Below are 24,157 nucleotides of genomic sequence, written 5' to 3'. Positions count from 1 at the left end.
CAAACAAAGTGGTAGGGAATTAACAATGGTGGTTGTATTACATATTGATATCTTCAAAGTGGCTTCTCATGAAAACAGATATAGACATGCAATACCGGTCAACCAAAGACTCACTGACAGTTTCTTTCAGCATAGAAATAGAAGACAGAGGAACAACCATGTTAACTATCCTGTATATACATACATACAAAATTTCTCCTTCTTTCCCTTCTCCTTTCCCACATCCCAGTTGCCCTTTACTCTTGAGTGGTTTCCTATCATTTCACAGTGGATATGACATTTTTCAAGAAGCCACACTCTTAAATCCATCAGTTCACCATAAGTTACCCTAAGGTGGAGGTAGTCTACAAAAAGCATTCTATAGATAAAAGGATTTTCCTATAAATATGTTATATTGAAGCAAAATAACATATTTGCCAGGGAGTTCAGTTATCAAATGTTTGCAACACTGAATCATCTGTCTTCTCTCTTTCTCTAGAAGCAGCTTGAGCCTTCATCTCCATCCAGTAATGGAAGAAAAAATGGATCGCAGACTAGCTGCTTTTCGTGCCTAATAGGTACATGGCAAATAAAAAGCAAATAGGCCCCATACATATACATCTCCCACAGCACTGCCAGATCTCCATGGGAAAGGGGAAAAAAAACCCATAAGCTTATTTTTGTTCCATATGTAACCATAGGCAGAGTGATGGATAAGAGACCTGTTCAAATTTTGCTCTAGAGATTCTTTAGTTATAATGATAGAATCTTTGAAAATTAATGGCATTAGCCTTTTATTCTCTTCTAACATCATCACTGTGGCTACAGTTTTCTATTTTGACACTGCTTTTACTGTATCCCACAAAGTTTGATTTGATGTATTTTTATTGTCATTTACTTCAAAATATTTTAAGATTTCTCTGTGATTTTTTTCTTTGACCCCTAAATTTCTTTGAAGTTTGTGTAATAATTTCCAAATGTTTGAAATTTTACTGGCTATCATGTTATTAATCTAATTTAAAGTTTCAACATTTTGAAATTTATTGAAATCTTGCACAACTTGTAGTCTATCTTGATGAATATTCCACGTTCAGTTGAAAAGAATAGATACTCTATAGTTTTAGGGTCTAGAATTCTGTATATGTCTATTAGAAAGTGAATGATAGTGCTGTTCGGGTATTCTATGTTTCTACTTTGCTTGTTTGTTCTATGGTTTCTTAAGAGACAGGTATTAAAATGTCCAGCCATAGTTGTAGAATTTGATCATTGTCTCTTCAATTCTTCAATTCTTCACATTCAGCTTTTTTATGATTTCCTACTGAACCCACTCCTTTACCATTATGAAATATTTTTCTTTACCTCTGGAAATATTCTTTGTCTTAAAGTCTATTTTATTTAATATTTTAATATTCACACCAACTTCCTTTGAGTTGGTGTGGGGGTGGTACAATTTCTGCCATCTGTTCACTTTCAATCTATATGTGTCTTTGTATTTAAAATTTGTTTCTTATATAGTGTATATAGTTTGGATTTTCCTTTTTACTCATTAGGGCAACTCTACCTTTTAGTTATAACTGATTTAATTATTTGTATGATTAAGCTGATAACTACCATCTTATTGTCTTCTGTTTGCCCCATTTATTCTTTGTTCTTTTTTTACCTCTTTGCTTTTTGGGTTAATTAAATTTTTTAAAAGTTGCATTTGAATTTCTCTATTTTTGACTTGTTAGTTATACCTCTGTGTTTTTTAGTGGTTCCTCTAGCGGTGGAACATATTTATTGTAGAACATATTCCTCCTTGACTTTTCATAATTTACTTATGCTTAATATACTAGGTCACTGCTCATAAAATGTAAGAAACATCCAGCCACGGAGGTCCATTTACTGTATTGCTTTCTTTTTTAAATTTATCCACACAAGCCGGGCAGAGTGGCACATGCCTATAAGTACTCTGGAAGATGAGGCAGACAGATTGCCACAAGTTTGAGGTCAGTCTGGGCTACATAGTTAAGTTCAAATACACATTTTGAGATCTTGTTTAAAAAAGCAAACAAAAAAATTTATCCAGATATTTAGTGTTTCTTCATGCCATTCTACAGTTCAAGTTTCCATATGGTGTTATTTCCCGTCCCAGTGAAGAATGTGCAGTAGCACATTTTATGCTTTTTGTGAGAAATTCTTTCTGTATTTATTTGGTAAAAATGCCTCCCATTCAACATTGTTCTTCTAAAAATTATGAATACATAATTTTTTGAAAATTTTTAAGTTAATAAAATGATATAAAGTACAGTTCTTGCATACCCCTGCCACCCACAAAAATTTTTTTGCTTACTATTTTCATCTTCTACTGATGTAGTATTTTTGGTATAAGTGATAAAGAACTGTTTGTAGCCGGGGTATAGCTCAGTGGCACAGTGCCTGTCTGGCAAGCGTGAGGTCCTGAGTTTAATTACCAGTACAAAAAAAGAAAAAGGAAAAAACTGTTTATATATTATTAGCTAATTACATAGAGGTTAGAATAAAGTCCAAAGTTTACATTAAGGTTTACTCTGTGTACTATGTTAATGGGTTTTGATATATCGTACACCAACATGTATTCACCATTACTATATCATTGAATAGTCTCATGTCTCAAAATCCACTGAGCTATGATTGCTTATTCGTTCTAAGAAGCTTTTTTAATCGTTCTTTTAGATTTTCTGCATAGACAATCAAAACATCCCTGCAAGGATGACAGTATTATTCCAATTGACCAGCTGAGGGCTTGAAGTTAGCAAGTAGGATTGACAAATTCTGCAAATGGAAATGCAGGATACCCAGTTACTTTTGAATTCCAGACAAATAACAAATAATTTTCAGTATAAGTATGTCCCAAATGAAAATTGTGCATCATTTAACTAGGTGTTGTTTATTTCATCAAGGGGATTTTTTTAAAAAATTCATCTTATTGGTACACTTTTGATACACAAAATAATCACATTCATCATATGGAATTTGTACATGCACATAATATACTGTGATTCTTCTTTTTACCCCATTCCTCTCCTTTCTTTTCAACCCTTCTTTCCCTCCTTATTTAAATGAGTTTTGCTTCCATTTTTCCTTCTATTCTGTTTTTTTCCTTTTCCTCTTTTCCTGTCCCACTCTTTCCCTTATTTCCCTTCCCATTTGAACATTTCTGAGAAATCAAATTCAAGATGATTTTATTGACAATTTAGCAAGATGTCCTGATGTAAGCTATAAGGGAGGGAAATAACTAGCTTATGGAGCTGAGAGTGAAACCAAAATCTGTCTTTTGGTCTTGTCTCCTTTCACCTCAGCAGCTCCCTCTCAGGATGGACACTGAGAAAGAATATACTGAATTAAAATGAAAAATGGACCAAGCAATGAAAAGGCAAAGAGCAGTATAAACAATCACACAGTAAAAAGCACAACAGAATAAAGCTTCTTGCTTCAATGACATATTAAGCTTGTATATAAGTCAAGACTACATAATGTCACATACATCTTTGGAAAAGAAACCTTTGCATTCTTCAGTAAGTGGCAGGACAAAGCCAAGCAGCACATGAATGTCAGCTGACCTTATGTTTTGGAATACTTTAGGTCTACTTCCTTATGAGTATGTTTTGTATTTCACAGTCTCTTTCACTATGTTTATTTCCATTTATGAGTCAGACAAAAATGCAGTCATTTACTGAAGCTTTGCTTTAGAATCCCACAAGCTGTCCAGACAAGGCTTTCTCAAGTATGACTCTAAGAATACAACCATTTCAGGGGCAATCTATTAGATTCTCACTGTGACCTACCTTCATATTTAAAAGGAACCCTTCTGGGATATCACAGGTCTGAGAAAGGTATGGCTTTCCTGGAGAATGTCTCAGTGAATAACATGACAGTGACAATAGTGTCAACTGTGAAAGTCACAGGGATCAAACTTTTTTGAACACTCAAACAGCAACTTTGAAGAATGTACAGTTCTTTTCACTCCTCGATGAAATTGTCCTGCTTTCAATTCTCCAAGCTAGACACTCGGTGGATGGTTGCCTGGGTGACAGCCTGTAAACTAAGCCGTCTCCTTGCAGCTAACGAAAGGGTTTGTGTATGCAGAACCAGTTTTAATTTAAAAAAGAGAAACTATTGGGACTGTGCAACACTGGAAAATAATCAAAGGAAAAAAATCTAAATCTATCCTGCTTTTAAATGGATTCCCTAGTTGAAGTGTGGGTTGATAGCTGGCCCAGAAATCAGTGCCACAATGAATTAAGATGATGTTGGCTGCTGTTTGGCTTGGTGTTCAACTGTGTACCAGTTCCCTCAGCAAAACTCACCATAGGTAAGCCCAATCTCCACTTTTCAACCTGTTTCAGATAATACAATATATTGCAACTTTTTTTCTCCCCAAAGGATGTCCTGGAGGAAGAACATCAGGTAAACTGATGGAGGAAAGTGTGTCCTTCTCTCAAGTAATTATATCCTTAGAGTTGTTGTAATAAGCTGGTTTTGACTCTTAAAATATTGTGATAATCCATGCTAATACTTTGTGTAAATACCTCTAGACCATAGACTAAACTAGTATATACAAGAAAGGTATGTAAAAGCACTTGCTTCTGTCGAATTATATACAGAGAAAATCCTATACTTTAATCACCTAAATATTTGGGAACTCTAAGGGTATAAGTCTTACAGCCACTCAGTGTTATATACATGCTACCTGGACACATTTTATTAACATAAAATGAAATTCTTTTTACTTTAATTCTTTATTACATCAGATTCTAAAGCAAATGTACAACATAGTAAAAAGTTTGGGCTTTACAGGTAGATCATGTGTGCAATCAAAGGTTAAAAACAGCTGGGCTTCAGTAAAGCTTTGAGGAATGAAACATTTAAAAAATCACTGCTAACAACATTTCTAAATGGAGAATTAAGAGGTTTCGTCTGAAGAAACGTAGAATGGAAATGCACAGATTGGAGATCAGAAGAGAAAATGGAGCTCACTAATGAAAAATAACAGGGTCTGTCCAAGTTAGTTGAGAGTGACTTGTATTGGGATACTGTTGTGCGTTCATTAAATATGCATTGTCTTTTTCCAGCCACTGCTAAGTGTGTGAGACTTGGGGTGACCAAATAATGACCACATGGCCCCTGTTGTTGTGATTTGATTTGATGCTGTTGGAACTTCAGTTTTGTTAAATCAAAATTTCTGTTTTCTATGATAGATGGTAGATACTGCTTGTGAAATGCTTTGTATTAAGGGTCACATGAAAGAGTTAAACCATAAACCCCATAACATACATGGCTAGGTAATGACCTTAGAAAAAATATCTTTGAGGTTTTATTTCTATTTTATGAATGAACTGATTATATAAATGTCTTTTTCTTGCATAGCTGTTTATTCAAAGATTTGGTGTTTGGCTTTATTGTAGGACAAGTTTTAATTATCCTTTGTTACTGAAATTGTTTCTTTTATCTGAAATGACACTGCAAACACTGTTGGTCTTTCCAAACAGCTATGTAGATTAATCCAAGTTACAAAGCAATGTGCAGGGACAGTATGTTTGCTGGTATGAAAATTTTCTATGGCCTAATTTTGAGCATATGGTCTGCTCTTTCCACCCTTAGTAAAGTTCCAAGTATACATCATGTATTAAATGCTAATGATTAGTATGGTGATTAAGTGATAGCAATCAAACAAATGTCTGCTTAGAAGAGATTAAAGAAAACAGGCACTGTTGGTGAGAGTGATAAAGCAGTTCCTAGAGAATGATCTGGCAGTATTTGGTGACATCAAATACCCCTTTACTCTTAACTCAAAATGAATAACAGGTAGTAGTGATAAGTGTCAATTAGAAAATAAAGAGGACTGCAAAAAAGATTACATGTTGAATTACAGTCACTGGGTCAGTGTTTCCAGGAGATGCCTGATAACAGGAATCACCTGAGTGTTTGATTAAAGGCAAAAAGGAGAGCTGGGGATTTAGCTCAGTGGCGCAGCACCTGCCTGGCAAGCACAAGGTCATGAGTTCGATTTCCGGTACTGGAAAAACAAAAACAAAAACAAAAAAGGGAAAAAGGAGCCTCCACAGCAGTGCTGTTGAACCTATGGCACATATGCCGCAGAGGGCTGTTTGTATCATTGAAAGTGCTGAATGGTTCACTATCACTGCTCTAGAGAAAGTAAAAACCTCACTGGTAGCTGGGTGCAGTGCCACACGCCTGAGTCCCAGACCCTCAGACTGCTGAGGCAGAAGGATTGCGAGTTCAAGGCCAACCTGGGTTAATTTAGCGGAGCCCATTTCAAAGTGAAAACTGAAAAAGGGCTGAAGATGTAGCTTAGTCAGACAGTGCACAGAGGTTAGCACACACAAAGCTCTGAGTTCGAGTCCTCTCCCAGAAAAAAAGATAACTGGTTGCCAGTGGTCAGCAGGAGAGGAAAAGGAATAGGCTGAGAACAGAGGATTTTTAGGGCTATAATAAAGCTATTTTCATTCACACGTCATTATGCATTCATTCAAACTCTTAGAATATACAATACCAAGAGAGAAGCCCAAGGTAAAATATGGATTTGGGTGATAGCACCGCATCTGTAGGGTCTTCAGGTAATGAACATGGCATTCTGATGCAGGCTGGTGACAGTGGGGCAGCCGTGGGGGCACAAGGCGAAGGAGCAGGATGCCTTTCTGCTCACTTCTGTGCTAACCTAAAATTGTTTCAAGGAGTAAAGTCTATTTTAAATACGTATTAAAAATTTAAAGTTTTTTTTTAAATGAGCCTCCCTAGCCTCAACCTGGACCTACTTTAACCGAACCTAGGAATATTTATAACAAGGAGACATATAATTTGCATAAGGAACTTTAGGAAATTGTGCTGAGCTAAGGCCACCCTTTCTCTGAAAACCCAGGAGACAACATGCCACATGGGCTCACTGCTGCCCTCATCTCTGCCGTCGGCGGAAGGAATAACCCCTCTTCCCTCCTGCCCCAGGCCCTCCCTCTTGCCAGTCCCCAACCTCTTGGATTTGCTTTTCATTTTCTATGGCCTGTCAATCGCAAATCTTTTGCTCTTAAATTTTTGTTTCTGCCTCTTTACTTCCTGTCATACTAATCTTCATAAAGAACCAGGATTCCTGAAAGGCACTGCTCACTCTCCATGGTCTTCCCAGCCTGCTGGGGAATGCAGTGTAAGCGTCCATCTGATTCTTCTCTCTCTTGCTTGGCCGTAGGAATAGATGGATCTTGGCTGGGGCTCATCCCCCAGTCAGAACTGCACTCTCCCCTTCACTCTGAATCTCAAATATCACTGAAGCTTTCTCTCAGGGAGTGTTCCAGCCCACATTGTCATCCCATTCCTCTAAAGTCTGTCAGGTCCAGTATCTGGTGCTTGCAATGACAATCTTGCATTTTGCTTTTTTGTTTTAAAAATTCCTCCATTTAAAAAAAATTTCCTCCTATTTTATTTTTTGAGATAGGGTCTCAGTATGTAGTTCAGGCTGGATTTGAACTCACTACATAGCCCAGGCTGGCCTTGAAGTACAGCAACTCTCTTGACTCAGACTCCCCAGTAAGTACCAGGATTACAGGTGTGTACCACCATACCTGGCCAGTCTTGTATCTTGTTTCTTTTATTTTGCCTGAACTAATTTATTTTCCTTCTAACAGCTCAATGAAAGCTCCTGAAGGGCATATAGATCTTCTTCATGAATGAATGAATAAATTCACGGAATGGTATTATTTCTGAAATGAAGAACATCTAACACATTTTTTTAAAGAAAGAAGGCTGTATTTAGTCTGGCCTTTGAATTAGAAAGGAACTTGTATGTTTAGAACATTGAAGACCAGTTTTAAGCTTTTTCTTGTTTTTCTTAGCTTTTCTCCACAAAACTGTGCTATGAAATGAGCCCCTTGTTCTTTTGCTTCCAACCAAATGCCAGATCACTGCAAGTAAACCACCCCTTCCATGAATACCATGTGTCCACACACTGACCATTGTGTTGGAAGCAAAAGCTGGAGTGTATAGTCTAACAAAGGGCTCATATTATTTCTAATAGCAAGGAATGCCATGGGAAGGGTGTAGCTTTGGTAGATTGTAATTGCAATTTAAAAGATTTTTCTATGATTTGGGAAACTGACATGGGATATTTAGAACTTTTCTGGAAAAGGTAGAATGGTGGCTGCTATGCTGTCAATGCTATAATTATGGAAAATACAAAAGAATAGGGCATGAAATGCCCCTGGTATTAAGGAGTTTATGGTGGCTGGGGATATAGCTTAGTGGCACAAGTGCCTGCCTGGCAAGCGCAAGGTCCCAAGTTCGATTCCCAGTACAAAAAAAAAAGAAGGAGTTTATGGTATAATTGAGAAGATAGGAACCCCATAAGGAGAATAATTATAAGGAGGAAAATAAACCACACTAAACAAGTAAAATCCACAGTGATACACACCTGTAATCCGAACACTCGGGAGGCTGAGGCAGGATGATTACCTTAAGTTCGAGGCCAGTCTGAGCTACATAGTAAATTCAGGGCCAGTCTGATCTTCACAGCAAGACCCTGTCTCAAAAAACAAAGAAGTAAACTCTAACAAGAATGTTCCCTTACAGAATGTGTGAATGCTTTGTAGACAGTATTTCAGACCCTTGCCAACCTTTCAAAGAGGGGCTATCATTTCCCTTTTTGAGATGAGCTCAGAGGAGAGGAGCAACAGGCCCAAGGACACACAGTCAGTACTCTGTGGAGAATCTGAATCAAGATTCTGTCAGACTACCAAGCCTGCTCTCTTTCCATTCTGATGTTGGTTTATCCTTTCTTCTGTACCACAGCAGATCTTCCAAAGTAATGATAAAGTCACTATTGTTTCAAATTTAAAACATGTGCAAAGAACCAAGCCTAGTGGAAAAGTAGGATTGTCTTCCTTTTAAAAACTATTATAGCTGGGCGTGGTGTTGCATGCCTGTAATCCCAGCACTTGGGAGGCTGAAGCAGGAGGATCATGGCAATTTTGAGACCAGCCTGGGCTACAAAGTGAGTTCAAGTCCAGCGTAAACTGCATAGTGAGACCCTGTCTCAAAAAGACAAAAAAAATAAAATAAAATAAAAACAATTACAGTATTTTTACATCTAAGTATTTTTACATCAACTAGTGTTGATGAAGGCAGAATACATCTGGACCACCTATTGTTTTACTGGCTGTCATATAATTAGTTTCGTTTCTCTTGAAGGCAATCGCATGGGACTAGCAAGATGAATAAAAATAAACTGATTCATGATTTCCTGGAAGTTGTCTCAAGAGGTGATGTTGAACTCATCTGTGACCACATGACTAAAGTCCATTCCATCCTTGGAAGCCTTGACTTTCAGCATCCAGAGACTGGGAATACGCCTCTCATTATTGCAGCAGAAGAAAACCTACCAGAGGTACAGGCGGAAGGGAAAAGGCTGGGAGTCCACTCCAATAAGGGAGGGATATTTACTTTTGGTTTTCAGATTTACATTCAGAGGCTTCTTGTTTTCAAACAATGAACCTTCAATGTTTTCAGTCCACCCAAAGCCCTGTGTCAGGTGAAAGGGTCGTTACGTATTACTAACACTGCCTAGTTTAGTATTCGGGACTGTTCAACTTGGTGGTCACAGTTACGTCACTTTCTGGCTGGAGTTGTGGGATTTGCTGTCGGTGTTTAACACAGGCTTGATTTGGCTTCTTTCTTGTTTAAAAGAAGCCTCCTTCACTTCAGGTCATTTGCTGCCCTGTTATCATGACATCTTTCAAATTTTACCGTTTTTAACATAAGGTCTCGGAAAGTTTTGCAAGGTAATGGGGCTAATTACAAGAATTTATCTAGATTTCTTTGATTCAGTTTCTCACTCTCCAGTGGGTGCCTTTCCCGAATATTGCAAACCTAATGTAAGCTAGGAAGAGCCTGAACACTGGTCTGGGGTTCTCATGAGAATGAGTCTGTCTCAGTGAAAGTGAACCGAATAGGTCCAAAGTTCCCGTGGGGCAGCCAAAATCCACCACAAAAAAATCCTGCCACTTCCCGTCACCCTTGAATGGATCTAAGGTTGTGATCAGGAAGGGCTCAGCTATAGGTAGCTCTTTCCGCTCTTCCTTAACAAGCACGGTGCACACCATCCCATCTCCCAAGCGAACCAACCAAAGCTCACGGTTTCTGTCCACATCAGTCGTCATGACTTTTCTTCCCTTCATTCTTTTTTCTTTTTCACCCTTCAGTGAAGACGCACAGTGCTGTGACTGTTGCCTGAAAGGGGGTAGAATCTTTCGCCCACCCAGGGTGGCTCTTGATACCATTTGTTACCATGGCATGGATCTGAGGCAAACCGCCAGCTTAGTGAGGGACACAGCACCCACAGGAAAGTTAGCAAAGCATAGAACAGTGAGTAGCTGTCTTTGAACTTACTTCCTGACACTCAGCTTGCATCCACCTCCCAGCTCCTCCTCATTAACAGTTAAGAAAGTAGAGGATCATTTCTTGCCCAACTGACCTACTGTTTGGTCAAATGCTTGCTGATATTTTCTAATGAACGAACTTTCTTTCTTTTTTTTTTTTTTTTTTTTGTCTTTTAGAGACAGGTCTTGCTATGCAGTTCAGGCTGGCCCAGAGCTCACTTTGTAGCCCAGACTGGCCTTGAACTTGCAATGATCCTCCTGCCTCAGCCTCCTGAGTGCTGGGATTACAGGTGTGCGCCACCATGCCCAGGAAGAACTTTCTTTAAATCCCATTAATTAAGCCATGAAACCTACATTCTCGTTCCTGTCTGTCTTATCATCTCTCTTTTTTTTTTTTTTGTAAAATTATTAACCATGGAACATCTACAAACTTACTTGCTAGCTAACAAGTGAGACTGCCACAGGTTCGTAGACTCCTGCGCCAAAGGAAAGTAACAGCTTACTCTCTTTATGTCTAGTAAGAGGAAGACTATCAGAATTTCCTTCAGTTTTCCATGCCCGTTTCCTCAGGCAATATGAAGAGGGCCGGGTGATACAGTGAGTATATTACAAGAGAGAAACTATGCGCCCTAGAGAAACTAGGAAACCCTAACCTTTTACAATGGATGGTACAAATGTCTTTCCATTGCTCCAGAGGGAGACACTATTTCTGTTTTCTAAGGCTGTTCACTATGCAAATATCTTTGAGCAGCGGGGCGTGGTGGCACATGCCTGTAATCCCAGCATTCAGGAGGCTGAGGCAGGAGGATTGTTGCAAGTTCGAGACCAGTCTGGGCTACAAAGTGAGCTCAAGGCCAGCCTGAACTGCATAGCGAGACCCTGTCTCAAAGACAAAAAAAAAAAACTTTGAAAACAGTGTAGTACCAAGGTAGTTGAGGCCCCTTCTCTGCCCACAGGACTGCAGTGAGCCATGGAGGATGTCTTCCAATAGCCTCTCTAAAGAATGATCTAGCTGGGGGTGGTGGTGCACACCTGTAATCCCAGCACTTGGGAGGCTGAGGCAGGAGGATCATTGTGAGTTTGAGGCCAGCCTGGGCTATGAAGTGAGCTCAAGGCCTGCCTGAACTGCATAGTGAGACACTATGTCTCAAACAGACAAAAAAAAATAATAATAAAAATTAAAAAAGAATGATCTACTGATTTATCCTCATTGCCTCTGCTTCCTCCCCTCTGAGAACTACTATAGTCTAGCATCTGTCCCTACTACTTCATTGAAACTGCTTTTGCCAATATCATCTACAATATCCTTGGTTACTTTCAGCTCTTAGTAGCTCATGACACCAATTTTTCTTAAAATGTTTTCTTCCATTTGCTCTCTTCTGGTTTTCCTCCCTACTTCTGTGGTAATTTCTACCCAGTCTCCTTTATGGATTCTTCTCTCAAATGCTTAAATCCCTTGGTAACAAGGAGATGACTCATAATTTGGTAACTCAAGCCCACATCTCTCACCGGCTTTCCTGATACTGTAATATCTTGAGCTTCCACCTGAATATCTCTACTTCTTTAGTACAGAGGGCTCAAATAGAGCCTGCCCCAAAGTGTCCTCCTCACTTGCTTCCTAAATCTAATCCTTTTAGAAACAACTGCATCAGCATTACCTTTCTTATTAAATAGCATCACCATCTATTTCTCTGAATCCATTCACCCACGCACTAATAACATTTTTATTTGTGTGATAAGGTGTCTTGCCCATAAACTTGCATCCTAATGAAAACAAAGCAGGACAAAGAAGGAAACCAGAGGCATTTTTAAAAATTACAATTTTTTGTTAGTGGTTTGAATTAACCAAGAGAGCAGCTATTTTCAAGAGGTGATCAGGAAGGTTTTCAGTGATATGGCTTTATTTTATTTATCTATTTATTTATGCATTCATTCTACAGGCTAGTGAGTTTCATTTTGGTGTATTTGTACGTGTGGCTACATTTATGCTAAAACATAAATAATGAAAAAGGATGACATTTGAGGAGCAGTTGGGACAGAGAAAAGAACAAGAACAAGGATTCTTGGTTGGATAAAAGACCCTGCGAGGTCCCTGTGAGCCACAAAAGGGTGGCTAGAGGTTTCAGGGGAGAGGGAGTCACATGAGATGAGGCCAGAAAGACAGGCAGGGACCAGATCGTGCAGAGGCACGAGGGCATGCAAAGGCATTTTTAAAAGTAGCTCAACTGAAATATACTTCATATACCATACAATTTACCCACTTTGAAGCATATAATTTAATGAATTTTAATATATTCATATGAATGTGCAATAATTACCACAGTCAGTTTTAGAACATTTGCATCACCTGAAGAACTCCATCCCCACCAAAAAGAAAACCCCCAATACCTTTTAAATATCCCTCCCTATCATTTCTCCCAAATCTCCACCCCATCCCTAAGCAGCCACTAACCTAATTTCTGTCTCTATAACTTTTCTTGTTTTGCACTTATGCATAAATGGAATTGTACAATACATGATCCTTTGTGGCTTTCTTTCACTTAACATACGGCTTACAAGGTTTATCCATGTTGTAGCATGTATCATACTTCATTCCATTTCATAGTCAAGTACTAGTCCATTGTATGGAATCATCCAGTAATGGTAAAGGTGCAGTCATCCACCGATGACAATTCGGATCGCTTTCACCTCCTGATTACCATGAATTACTATGAATAGTGCTGCTATAAACATTAGTGTACTGCTTTTGGTGCAGATAAACGTTCAACCTAAATAGAAATCCTGCATTATGCGGAAACCTTATATTTAATCATTTGAGGAACTGCTAGACAGTATTTCAAAGTGGCCGCACCATTTACATTTTCACCAGCAGAAAGAGTGATATGAAGATTCCAATGCTTACTATAGTCTGAATTTATTCTAGCTTTCCCAGCGACTACATGCAAAGGCATTTGGAAATGAAAGACAGCTTCAGACAAGGGCATGATGGTCTAGTCTGCCGTGGCAGCAGAGAAGGTAGATAAAAGGGAACAGAAACCTGAGCTTGATTTCTGGCTTATTATTAGTTCCAGTGTCAGACAATATTCATATCTTGTTAATTCTACCTCCTGAACCCTCCTGGACTGTGTCCGCAGACGCTGTGTTCCCACTTCCACCTCCCTTACTCCACCGTCACCATCTTTCCCTGGGCTCTTCCGCGGGCGCTCCGTCTTCCCCACGGCAATCTCTTCCAGCTGGCAGAGTGATTTTCTAGGACCCTGATGGGATCACATCATTTCTCTGATTAAATTCTTTCATTGGCTTCCCATGGCCCTCAACACACAGACCTAACTCCTCACAGGGCTTTGTAAGGCTCTTTAGGATTTGGGTATTGCTGACTTCACCACATCTCTCCTTCCTTCCTACCTTCCTTCCTTCTTCCCCTCTTCCCCTCCTTCCCTCCTTCCTTCCTTCCTGTCCTCTGTCCTCAGCTCTATCCACGTGTAACTCATAGAACTTTGAATATTACTTTCCCTCTCGTCCACAGTCTTTTATTCACACAGTGTCCTTTTGCCTGGGTAAATTAATCTAATTACTAGTGTCTCAACTTAGACTACTTTTTCCAAAAGTCTTTCTTAATAGGTTTCTTCTAAGCACAGCCTCCTGTGTCTGCATCTCTGTCATTACCTTTATCACACCATGCTGCAACTCCCATTTCATCTTTCTCTATTCCTGAACGGGATGAAAATGCCTTAACGGTTGGCTTTTTGTCCTGGTCACTGTTGAAAGCCCAGCATCAAGCTCAGTTCTTGGCATACAATGGGTACTAAATCTATGTCTGCTGAATAAATGGCCAATACACCATTTTATATGTAGTCTACATTCCCTCTAGAAACACCTGCAGAAATATTTGTGACATTAATGAATGTATAGACCTGAATCTTTGGGTTTAAAAGATTAGGGTTAAAGGGATGCTTATTTTGACCTTTGGGTCGGTGGCTAGGTGGTAAGAAGGGCAAAGACTGCGTATGAGTCTTTCATTTTATAAAACTTTAATGTTATGTGGCTTTAACACAAAATACTCAGAGATCTTTAGTCTAAAAAATATACCCCCAAATCACTCATATCAAAGAAATTTTTGTTTCCCATATTTACAAATGCAAATAGCAGTCACTTGCATCTAAATTTCTTCCTCCTTCCTTCCTTCCTTCCTTCCTTCCTTCCTTCCTTCCTTCCTTCTTTCCTTCCTTTATCTTTCCTTCCATCCTTTATCTTTCCTTCCTTTCTTCCAAGGGCATCACACATGCTAGATAAGTGCTCTGCTACTGAGCTACACGCATCTACAACCCTCCATTTAATTCTTTTTTTTTTTCTTTTTTTGTCTTTTTGAGTCTTGGTATGCAGTTCAGGCTGGCCTTGAGCTCACTTTGTAGCCCAGGCTGGTCTCGAACTCCCAAAGATCCTCCTGCCTCAGCCTCCTGAGTGCTGGGATTACAGGTGTGTGCCACCACACCCAATTCCTCCATTTAATTCTTTTCTCATTCTCTTTTCCTATAGCATCAGTCAGACTCATACTTAAATCTGTTTTCTACCCAGCTCTGAAGGTATAGTTGGTACTCAAAAATATTAAATTAAAATGCTATTGCTTTGCAGGTTGTTAGATTTCTTCTGGAAAAGGGAGCAGATATCACCCTTTGCAATTACAGCAATCAAACTGCAGTGCATGTAGCTAACTGTGATATTCAAAGACAACTCTTGGCAGTAAATGGAATCAAGGCTCCCCAAATGCAACTTCTACAAAGTTCATGGCAAGGTGATCTCGAACAACTTCAGTGCTTACTGGTTAGTTATAGTGACACTTACTTTGGCCTCTGGATAGATGGGCAGGTGGTAAGAAGGGCAAAGATTACATATGTGTCTTTTATTTTAAAAAGTTATTTTTAAATGCAACCCTAGAAAGTTTCAGAAGCAAATATGAGGAAAAAACAAGATCAAACAGGATACTGAAGTAGAAAATAAGATAACAAAAGAATACCCAGCAACCTTTTTCCACCTTCCTCCAGCTGAATACTAGAAGTCAGGCAGCACCCTTGGGAAATGATGTGCTCCCAGGAAACCTCCAGAGAACTACTATCAGCTTGCTCAGAGAAGTTCCCTTGACATCGTTGCCATTTGTACAATTGCTGTTTAGATCCCCTCGGACCAGTTGGAGTTATTATCTTTATCCTGAAAAGGGAATCAGAGAGCTTATGACTTGCATAATATTTAGCTATGACTAAAGGACTTAAAAGGAGTATTGATCCTCTTATTTAGATTTTCTACATCCCCAAATCACCTTGCCAAATCATATGCATAACCAAGGACACTAATTATTGGTGACTAGCAGTTGCCTACTCTTGGTATTTACCTTCAAAGATTCTGGCAGACCCATGTGACCTTCCAACTGAAAGAAAATCAATTGCTGCTAGGAGACAGTTTCTTCTAATCCCTTATGGTAAAGACACAAACAGAGAGAGAAAAGCTGAAAGATATTCTAGTCACGTGCAGTTTCAAGGATAGCTATAACAAATCCAAAGGACAGTTTACATTCTTTTGCTATACTAAATGATAGTCTAAAATTACCCTATATGATGAACTGAGGGTTAGAATTTTTTTTGAAAGACAATACATTTTGTTTTAATGGTATTTTTGACAGTTGTAATTGCAATCCAATGCCTATTTTGCATACTATATTCTTTACCCTTAAAAATTAGCAATCAAGCTTTAAGAAACTAGTGCCTGGGCTGGGTGTGGTGGTGCACGCCTGTAATCCCAGCACTCGGGAGGCTGAGGCAAGAGCATCATTGTGAATTCGAGGCCAGCCTGGGCTACAAAGTGAGCTCAAGGCCAGCCTGAACTGCATAGCAACACCCTGTCTCAAAAAGACAAAAAAGAAACTAGTGTCTGTACCAAAGCTTAAACCGTAGCTACATACTAAATTAAAGTGCTACTAGCAAGACTGCTGTCACCTCAAAACTTTCATATTGGTTCTAACTAATAATAAACAGCAATATAAGAGGCAGTTTCTTCTGAGAGACTGAAAAAAAATTGGCTAATTAATTCCCACAGCACCTCGCTGAAGTAATGTCATTATCTCTGTTTGCCCCTAGAGAAGCTGAGATAAGGACGCTGACTACACTGATGCGGAACACAATAAATTAGAGATAGAAATTAGCGTCACTTTGGTTTATAAAATGAGCAACTTGGATATTTTGGCCTTTTAGTAGCTTTTCAGTTCGGAATTATTCAAATTAAATTTTACTTTCATTAGAGCAACTAATGATATCCATGTATCTACCTTCATTTGAGTACCTAAATACTGTTAGATGAGCTGCCTTAATATTGTAAATCATGCGTTCAACAAATGCTCATTGAGCCTTGACTATGTGTCAGACACCCTGCTGAATGCTTTTACATCCTACCTCTGATAATCAGAGCAACCTTGCAAGAGGCACGCCATTATTCCAACTGCACAGCTGAGGATGCGGAGGGTCAGAAAATAGGCAGGTTTTGGTGACCTGGGTTCGATCCTCAGCAGCAAAACACAAGTTAAAATGAGAAGTTGGGTAGGCGGTGAAAATTTGAAGATTTGTATGAATAAGCCTGTAATAAATGCACAACAGAAATAAAACTTCGTGTTTTTAAAGGCATCTGAAGAGTTCCTGGATGTAAATTTCCCAAACCAACATGGCCTGACCCCTCTGATGCTGGCTGTGAGAGACGTGGACCTGTTTGAAAGTCTTGATATGTTAACCGTTTACAGACCTACGGAAGTGCTGTCTGAGCTCCTGAGGCACCACGCGTGAGTACAAGTGGTCAGTCAGTACGAGCTGAAAGTCATCCACTTCACAGTTATCCACAGAAATCACGGGGCAACCTGAATATATAGGATTTTTAAAAGTCCTATATATTAAACACATATGCATCATTATAAAAGTAACTTCACAACTGCAAAGCAATGTACAGATGTTAAAATTGGGCCAGTGATATAGCTCACTGGCACAGAGCCTGCCTGGTGAGCACAAGGTCCTGAGTTTGATTCCTGGTACCAGATACTAGCATTGGTTATTATTTCTAATATATTTGGCTCTTTGTTTTATTTGTTTAAATAATTACTGTTTTGGTAATTACTGGGAATGTCAAATAATTCTTGAATATGCAGCTATCTACCTCCAAGAAGTTATTACTAGTTATTTTGAATAACACTGTCAGTCTATTAAAAGAAACTTATACTGGTGATGTCCATTTATCTGAAAATGATTATCTACCCAATGTTTTTTAGGAGATGGGAGCTTAATGATTAACTTTTTCAAAAAAAAAAATAGGGTTAAGTGCGGTTTCCCATTAGTGTTACCTAGATTTCTTGTCATCACACATAAGACCAGATGGCCCAGCTCTCTCTCAGAATTTACATAAACGTTGTTTTGGAATAGAGAGAGAAAGACAGAGAGGATTTAAGAAAAAAAAGTATGGCCAAAGACACGCAACATTATAAAAGTATCAGAATTACAGATTAAAAATACATTTTTGAAGCTTTCTCAGACATTAGTATTAAGAAACTGCTGGGATGATTGTAAAGCAGATTGCTGAATAGATCCCCTACCCCGCCCTTACCCAGATGATATTCCATGGGTATGAACTGGAGTCCAGAATACAAGAGATCAAAGGCAGACAGGTAAACTGAAGTCCCAAACTGAGTAACTTGCCTAAGTCTACATATCAAAGTAGAGAAGCCCCAATTCTTGATCCTATATTATTTCTTTTGAATTATGACTTTTTTTTTTTTACAGTACTGAGGATTTAACCAATATTTTTGCCCTGAACTTCATCCCCGGCCCTTTACTTTTTATTTTGAGACAGGATTTCTCTAAGTCACTAAGCTGCCCATACTGGATTTGAACTTACAGTCCTCCTGCCTCGGCCAACCAGAATGCTGAGGTTGCAGGCCTGTGCTACCCTTTCCCCACTTGAATTAATGTAGATGCTGCAGAAAATATTGTTGCAGCTAATAAATAACACATCACCCTGTCTGTAGCAACCAAGGGGCTCATGTTGGAAGTGCTGTCAAAGGCTGGGGCAAGTAGGTGGTAAATTCCAGGCCAGGCTGGGCTACATAGAAACTTCAAGGTCAGCCTGGACTATGCAGCAAGGCTTGCCTCAAAAACAAAAAGAAAAAAGAGGTGTGTGTGGCGGGGGTTAGTATGGATTGAAAGGGTTTAGATCAACTTGTTCCTTGTCCTAAAAAATAACAGAGACAGTTCTTTCCCTCACTATAATCTGTTAATAGGATTCTCATTATTTACCCTTTGGATCTCTCTGAGCCAATATCAAAAACTGGGATTCACTATGACATAAAGAAGATAAGATGTTTGTGTCATTGGAAAGAGTCCTAAGATCGGCCAGTTGGGCTTAATGATTCCAGGGCAAGGGAAAGAGGAATGAAGTGATCATGTGGAAAGGGACCTTTAATGACTAGATAACTTACACAATCAAGAGCTTGTGAAAGAAGCAACTTTCTTTTGTTTTATTTTATTTTGTTGTGCTGGGGACAGAACCCAGGGCCTCAAGCATGCTGGGCAAGTGCTCTACAACTGACCTACACCCCAGCCCTGCCTTAATTTTTAAAGTGAGATTCTATGGCACTCCACCATTTTGAATGACAAAAGAGCTGGCTGTTTAAGTCAGCAGTTAACTAAGTTATTGGAAACTTAAAAAAAAAATCAAGCCAGCTGTTTGGAATGATAAAACAGTAGTTTAAGATTTTTTTTTATCATGATTTATGCACTACTAAATTATGAAAATTTTGGATCAAAGTTGGAAACAGTCTGCAAATCTTACAATGTGTTGGGAATGGTGGCAGGAATAAGATACAGAGAATATCTTTCTTATTTAAATTTTTGAAAAATTGTCACCCTCTATCTCATACATTTTTGGATTTTTTCTGTCTTGTGCATTTTGAAATCATTATTATCACCTCCCAATACATAAGATTATCTTTCATTTATTTGATATCAATGTTTTTTTCTCCAATACTGGCTTCCTTTTTTCAACAGATTTAAATTAAATAATCTTGAATGTTGACTCTGTTCTTCCTAGAGATCCTAAACTCTGTGATTTTAGTGGAAAATCAACAATACATTATGTGTCACAAATAAAGAGTATGAGGAAGCAGAAGTTATTGGACATCTTGATGAATTCTATACCAAAGCCAGGTAAACATTTCATCTCCACCTGCATAATTCCCCAACTAAAAAAGGCCTTTTAGAAGTCTTTCTACCTCGGCTTGGTAGATCTACTCTAAAGGGAGCAAACTAACAACTACTCACCAATCGGTGACTGTACCAGGTCCACGACTACATGCTGTGGGGATGCAAATGTTCCAAACTCTTGAGAGTGAACAGAAAGGCAGGAAGTGAGGATGCCTGGGGGCACCGATGCCTGAGGATCACGGGTGCCCTGAGGTATCCATCCAGGAGTTCAGAGCTGAATGTGCTGTTCGGAGGTGGGGCCTGATTGGACGTGGATCACTGGGGTCATGACCTGGAAGGGTGTTCCTCTCTCCCCAGCTCCCCACTCCTCCGCTTCCTGTCTGCCATGGGATGAGCTCTGCTCCTCCACCCAGACCCTTTTTGTCATGTGTTTCTGCCTTGGAGCCTGCCAGCCATGGACTGAACCCTGAGCTAAGGTAAACCTCTTCTTTAAGTCGTGGGTGTCTGATACTGTGTCTTAGTTATGGGAAAGGAACTAAGACACTTACCGAGAGTCAGCTTTTGGTTCAACATAAATCAGTTCAGCTCGTACTTGACAGTATAGCTCCACTGCAGCAACACTGTGGGGTGCTGGGACATGAGGAAGAGTTTTTCACCTCTGAAACCATCAAGAGCTGTTCAGGGTTGAGGAGCCCTCTTCTTCAGAGGTCCACACACATCTGTCCTTCACCTTTCCTGCGGATGACCTCTCACACAGGCATATCCCTTAATTCAGAAGAGAGAGCCTGCTTTGCCTTTGAAAGGGAAGAAGACTTCTGGTTGTTACTCGAAACTGGGTAAGATATGGCAAGGTCTGACACAGATGGGGATAAACGTCTGAGCAAAGCATAAACAGATGCGGAACAGGGTGCAATGGAAAGCACACTTCCGCAACCTGTGACTTTGTGAAAACTGCTTGATTTTAGGGTTTGATTTGAGTTTTTGTTGGGAGCTTCTGGAACAGGGGAAAAAGCTATAGCTAAGCAGGCCTTACGCAGGAGGTGAGACTCAGTCTGATCCTGGAAACAAGGAGCAGATTTGATTTTGTGGGGAAGAGGAACTACGCTGTGAGTAAGCATGGCTTTCCCCAGGGGCAAATAGAAGACTGAATACAAAATGCATGTCACAGAAAAAAAGAAATAAAAGATTGGATACATAAAGAAACTGGATCTGAGCTGAAGAACGCAACTTTTAAATGATAAAATAGCATCCCCAAAGAATTTTAGGTCAGAGATGATGAAAACCATGTTTTATAAGAAAATTAACCATTTTATATTACATTGGATGGATTTGAAGGAGAAAGACAGCTCTCTATTTTAAAAACTAGAAAGTGCTCAGAAGTGTGGCAATAAGGACCAGAAAAAGAGCTGTTGGATGGGGCATGGTGGTGGCGCCGAGAGGTTGCAGCTACCGTGAGTGCAAGAGACACTGTGAATGAACAAGTCACAGATGTAAGGGTGGCAGAGGAGACACAGAAACAAAAGCTGAGAGTTCAGTTAAGCTGATTTACGTTTCCATCCTAGCAAGTGCAGAGGGGGAAATGTAACCAACAAAACAGAGAGTGTTGCAAGGTTGATCATGAAGACAAACTTGCAGAGGGATGAACAAAGGAGGAGCACGCAGTTGGAGTTGGTGTGTATGTCTGGACTCAGGACTGAAAGAGGGAGGAAGAAAGTCAGGAAAGAGTTGCAAGAAGGACGGAACAGGAAACAACGTCAGGTTGGAGAAGAGTTACAAGGCAGTGTAGGAAGGAAACAAGAGGCTTCAATGCGAGCATGGAGGCAGAAGAGAGACTGCAAAGAATAAGAAGAGGGGGAAATATGGTGAGGAAATTGATGGTCTCAGTATAGGTCACCTGTCCAACTTTGTTTCTGTTACAAGCTAAATGGAAAAGGATCTTTTCATGGAAAGATCCCATGCTTTTTTCCACCTACTTAATTTTATTTTTGAGTCAGGGTCTCACTAAGTTGTCTAGGCTGGTCTTGAACTCATGATCCTCCTGCCTCAGCCTCCCATGTACTGATTATAGTCATGTGCTACCACACACTGCCTGTTCCATGTTTTCTTGAAGAAGTCAGGGTGGGGTAGTGGAGTTATACATATGAGAGCAATGTTCCTTGGGAACTAACTGGGTGCCTCGACTTGGTGTTCAGAACTCCATTAATTTATTAGCAACTTTGCCTAAAAAAAAAAACCCCAGTTAAACCCATACGTTTGAAGAGGTAACAGCTGATCACTAATTTGCTTAGCTTCATAATATCTCTTTTTTCATTCACTAAAGAATAAAGACTGTGTGATCTAAATTTATGTGTGTGCATGTGTGCGTGTGTGCGTGTGTGTGTGTGTGTTACTGGTGATTGAACCTGGGCCTTCACACTGAGCTGTAAGTCACTAAGTTGCTCAGGCTGGGCTTGAATTTATAATCTCTTTGCACACCCAACTCTGTAATCTGAATTTTTAAAATTACTGGATGGTCTGCAGGTCCCTATTGTACTCTGATTTTACTTGCTAGCCATAATGTGCTGATATCATCCTCACTTTCTGCAGTGTTTTTTTTTTTTTCAATCACCCACAAATGGAAGTCTGTGTGAGAGGTCATCCGCAGGAAAGGTGAAGGACAGATGTCCTTCCTGTGTGTGGACCTCAGAAGAAGAGGGCTCCTTAACTCTGAACAGCTCTTGATGGTTTCAGTGGTGAAAGACTCTTCCTCATGTCCCAGCACCCCACAGTGTTGCTGCAGTGGAGCTATACCATTAAGTACGAGCTGAACTGATTTATGTTGAACCAAAAGCTGACTCTTGGTAAGTGTCTTAGTTCCTTTCCCATAACTGAGACACAGTATCAGACACCCACGACTTAAAGAAGAGGTTTACCTTAGCTCAGGGTTCAGTCCATGGCTGGCAGGCTCCAAGGCAGAAACACATGACAAAAAGGGTCTGGGTGGAGGAGCAGAGCTCATCCCATGGCAGACAGGAAGCGGAGGAGTGGGGAGCTGGGGAGAGAGGAACACCCTTCCAGGTCATGACCCCAGTGATCCACGTCCAATCAGGCCCCACCTCCGAACAGCACATTCAGCTCTGAATGCATGGAAGGATGCATCAGTGCCCCATGATGCAATTATTCTCCATACTTGTGAGGCTTTTGGGGGACATTCAAGATTTAGATCATAGCAATAGCTTTTAATTCTTTGTAGCATTTAAGATTTAGGAAGTGCCTAGTACTGACTGATTGAATTTTAACTCAAATATTCCACTTGCTCAGAATCTCAACATACCTGTTTATTTTTTTCTTCTTGAATAATAGCAGCCAAAGCCTTTAAAATTTTAAAAACAACCTATTCTTTGGATTCTTGTTGTTTTCACCTCTCTTCCAGTAAAAATTATTGAAGCTTCATCAAGATCCTAGACTATTAGCCAGGCACGGTAGCACATGCCTATAATCCCAGCACTGGGGAGGCTGAGGCAAGAGGATGACTGCAAGTTCGAGGCCAGCTTGTGCTACATGAATTCAAGGCCAGCCTGAACTACATAACAAGACCCAGTCTCAAAAGACAAAAAATAAAAAAGATACTAGTTGTTTTTAAAAAAGATACTAGTGGTAGTGAACCTATGGCAGGTGTGTCCCAGTGGGCTGTTTATATAGTAGAAAATTCTAAAAGTTTCACCCTTGCTGTCCTAGACCATTATTAGAAAAAGAAACCTGACAAAATGGAGCTGAATTTAAAACCTAGAGCTAGATATTCCTGTGAAACTTTTGAAAATGAATCTTATCAAAACATGATATTATGTTTCTTCTTGACAGAAAGACATGCTGAATCATTGCTTGACATTTGTCATGATATAAACCCTTCTCCAACTGATATGATGACAGGTACCAAAAATCAAAACATAATCCTGCAGAGCATCAGCACCAGCGAGGTAAGACGCTTCCTTTACAGAAACAAACTAAACAAAACAAAACAAAAGCAGATAACCTGGTCCATCTACCACTTCACTTGTGTTGCTTGAATATTTTGTGGTAATCATATATTACAACTGGAATTTTAGTGTAATCATTACAAAATGTAAAGCACAGTTAGTAAGACACTTTTCTCAGAATTTACTGAGAGTTGCAATTAGCTAGTCAACTTTGAGTCCCACACAGTGTGTGCGTGTTTGTGTGTGTGTGTGTGTGTGCACGTGTGTTAGTCTAGCTTGCTATGAAGGAGTACTAGAGCTGATAAACAATAGAAGTTTATTTCTCACAGTTCTGAACACTGGAAGTCTAAGATGAGAGTGTCAGCATGGCTAGGGTCCAGAGAGGGGAGAATGCCAGCCCTCGTTGTATTCTTCTGTGGTGGAGAGGGAGTTAGCTCTCTGGGGTCTCTTGCATGAGGCGCTAAGTTCACCATGAAGCTCTGTCCTCATCACCGAATCCCGCTCCCTACCACCATCATTTTGGGAGTTAGGATATCAAAGTCTGTATCTTGATAATACACAAATATAGTATTCACCCATAACTCTGTGTGTG

The 24,157-nt window shown here is 39.7% G+C and overlaps 1 protein-coding gene across 2 annotated transcripts in view; it reads left to right on the top strand.

Moving 5' to 3' along the window:
* Window positions 1–4,052: 4,052 nt before the first annotated feature.
* Window positions 4,053–24,157, top strand: part of Map3k19 (mitogen-activated protein kinase kinase kinase 19) — a 59,233-nt gene continuing 39,128 nt past the window's right edge. Inside the window, exons 1-6 of one of the 2 annotated variants that reach the window (XM_013517470.1) lie at window positions 4,053–4,312; window positions 9,196–9,391; window positions 15,015–15,203; window positions 17,048–17,202; window positions 19,497–19,612; window positions 23,450–23,565. In XM_013517470.1, the coding sequence (XP_013372924.1) occupies window positions 4,245–4,312; window positions 9,196–9,391; window positions 15,015–15,203; window positions 17,048–17,202; window positions 19,497–19,612; window positions 23,450–23,565 (840 nt within the window). In that variant the 5' untranslated portion in view covers window positions 4,053–4,244. The remainder of the gene's footprint in view (window positions 4,313–9,195; window positions 9,392–15,014; window positions 15,204–17,047; window positions 17,203–19,496; window positions 19,613–23,449; window positions 23,566–24,157) is intronic. The other variant, XM_005390756.2, reaches the window with a different exon arrangement.

Source organism: Chinchilla lanigera, unplaced genomic scaffold (genome assembly GCF_000276665.1).
Source record: "Chinchilla lanigera isolate Chin_1 unplaced genomic scaffold, ChiLan1.0 scaffold00039, whole genome shotgun sequence".
NCBI classification, from domain to species: Eukaryota; Metazoa; Chordata; class Mammalia; order Rodentia; family Chinchillidae; genus Chinchilla; species Chinchilla lanigera.
Note: the sequence above shows the minus strand (reverse complement) of the source record. Positions and strands in the feature narration are given on the sequence as shown.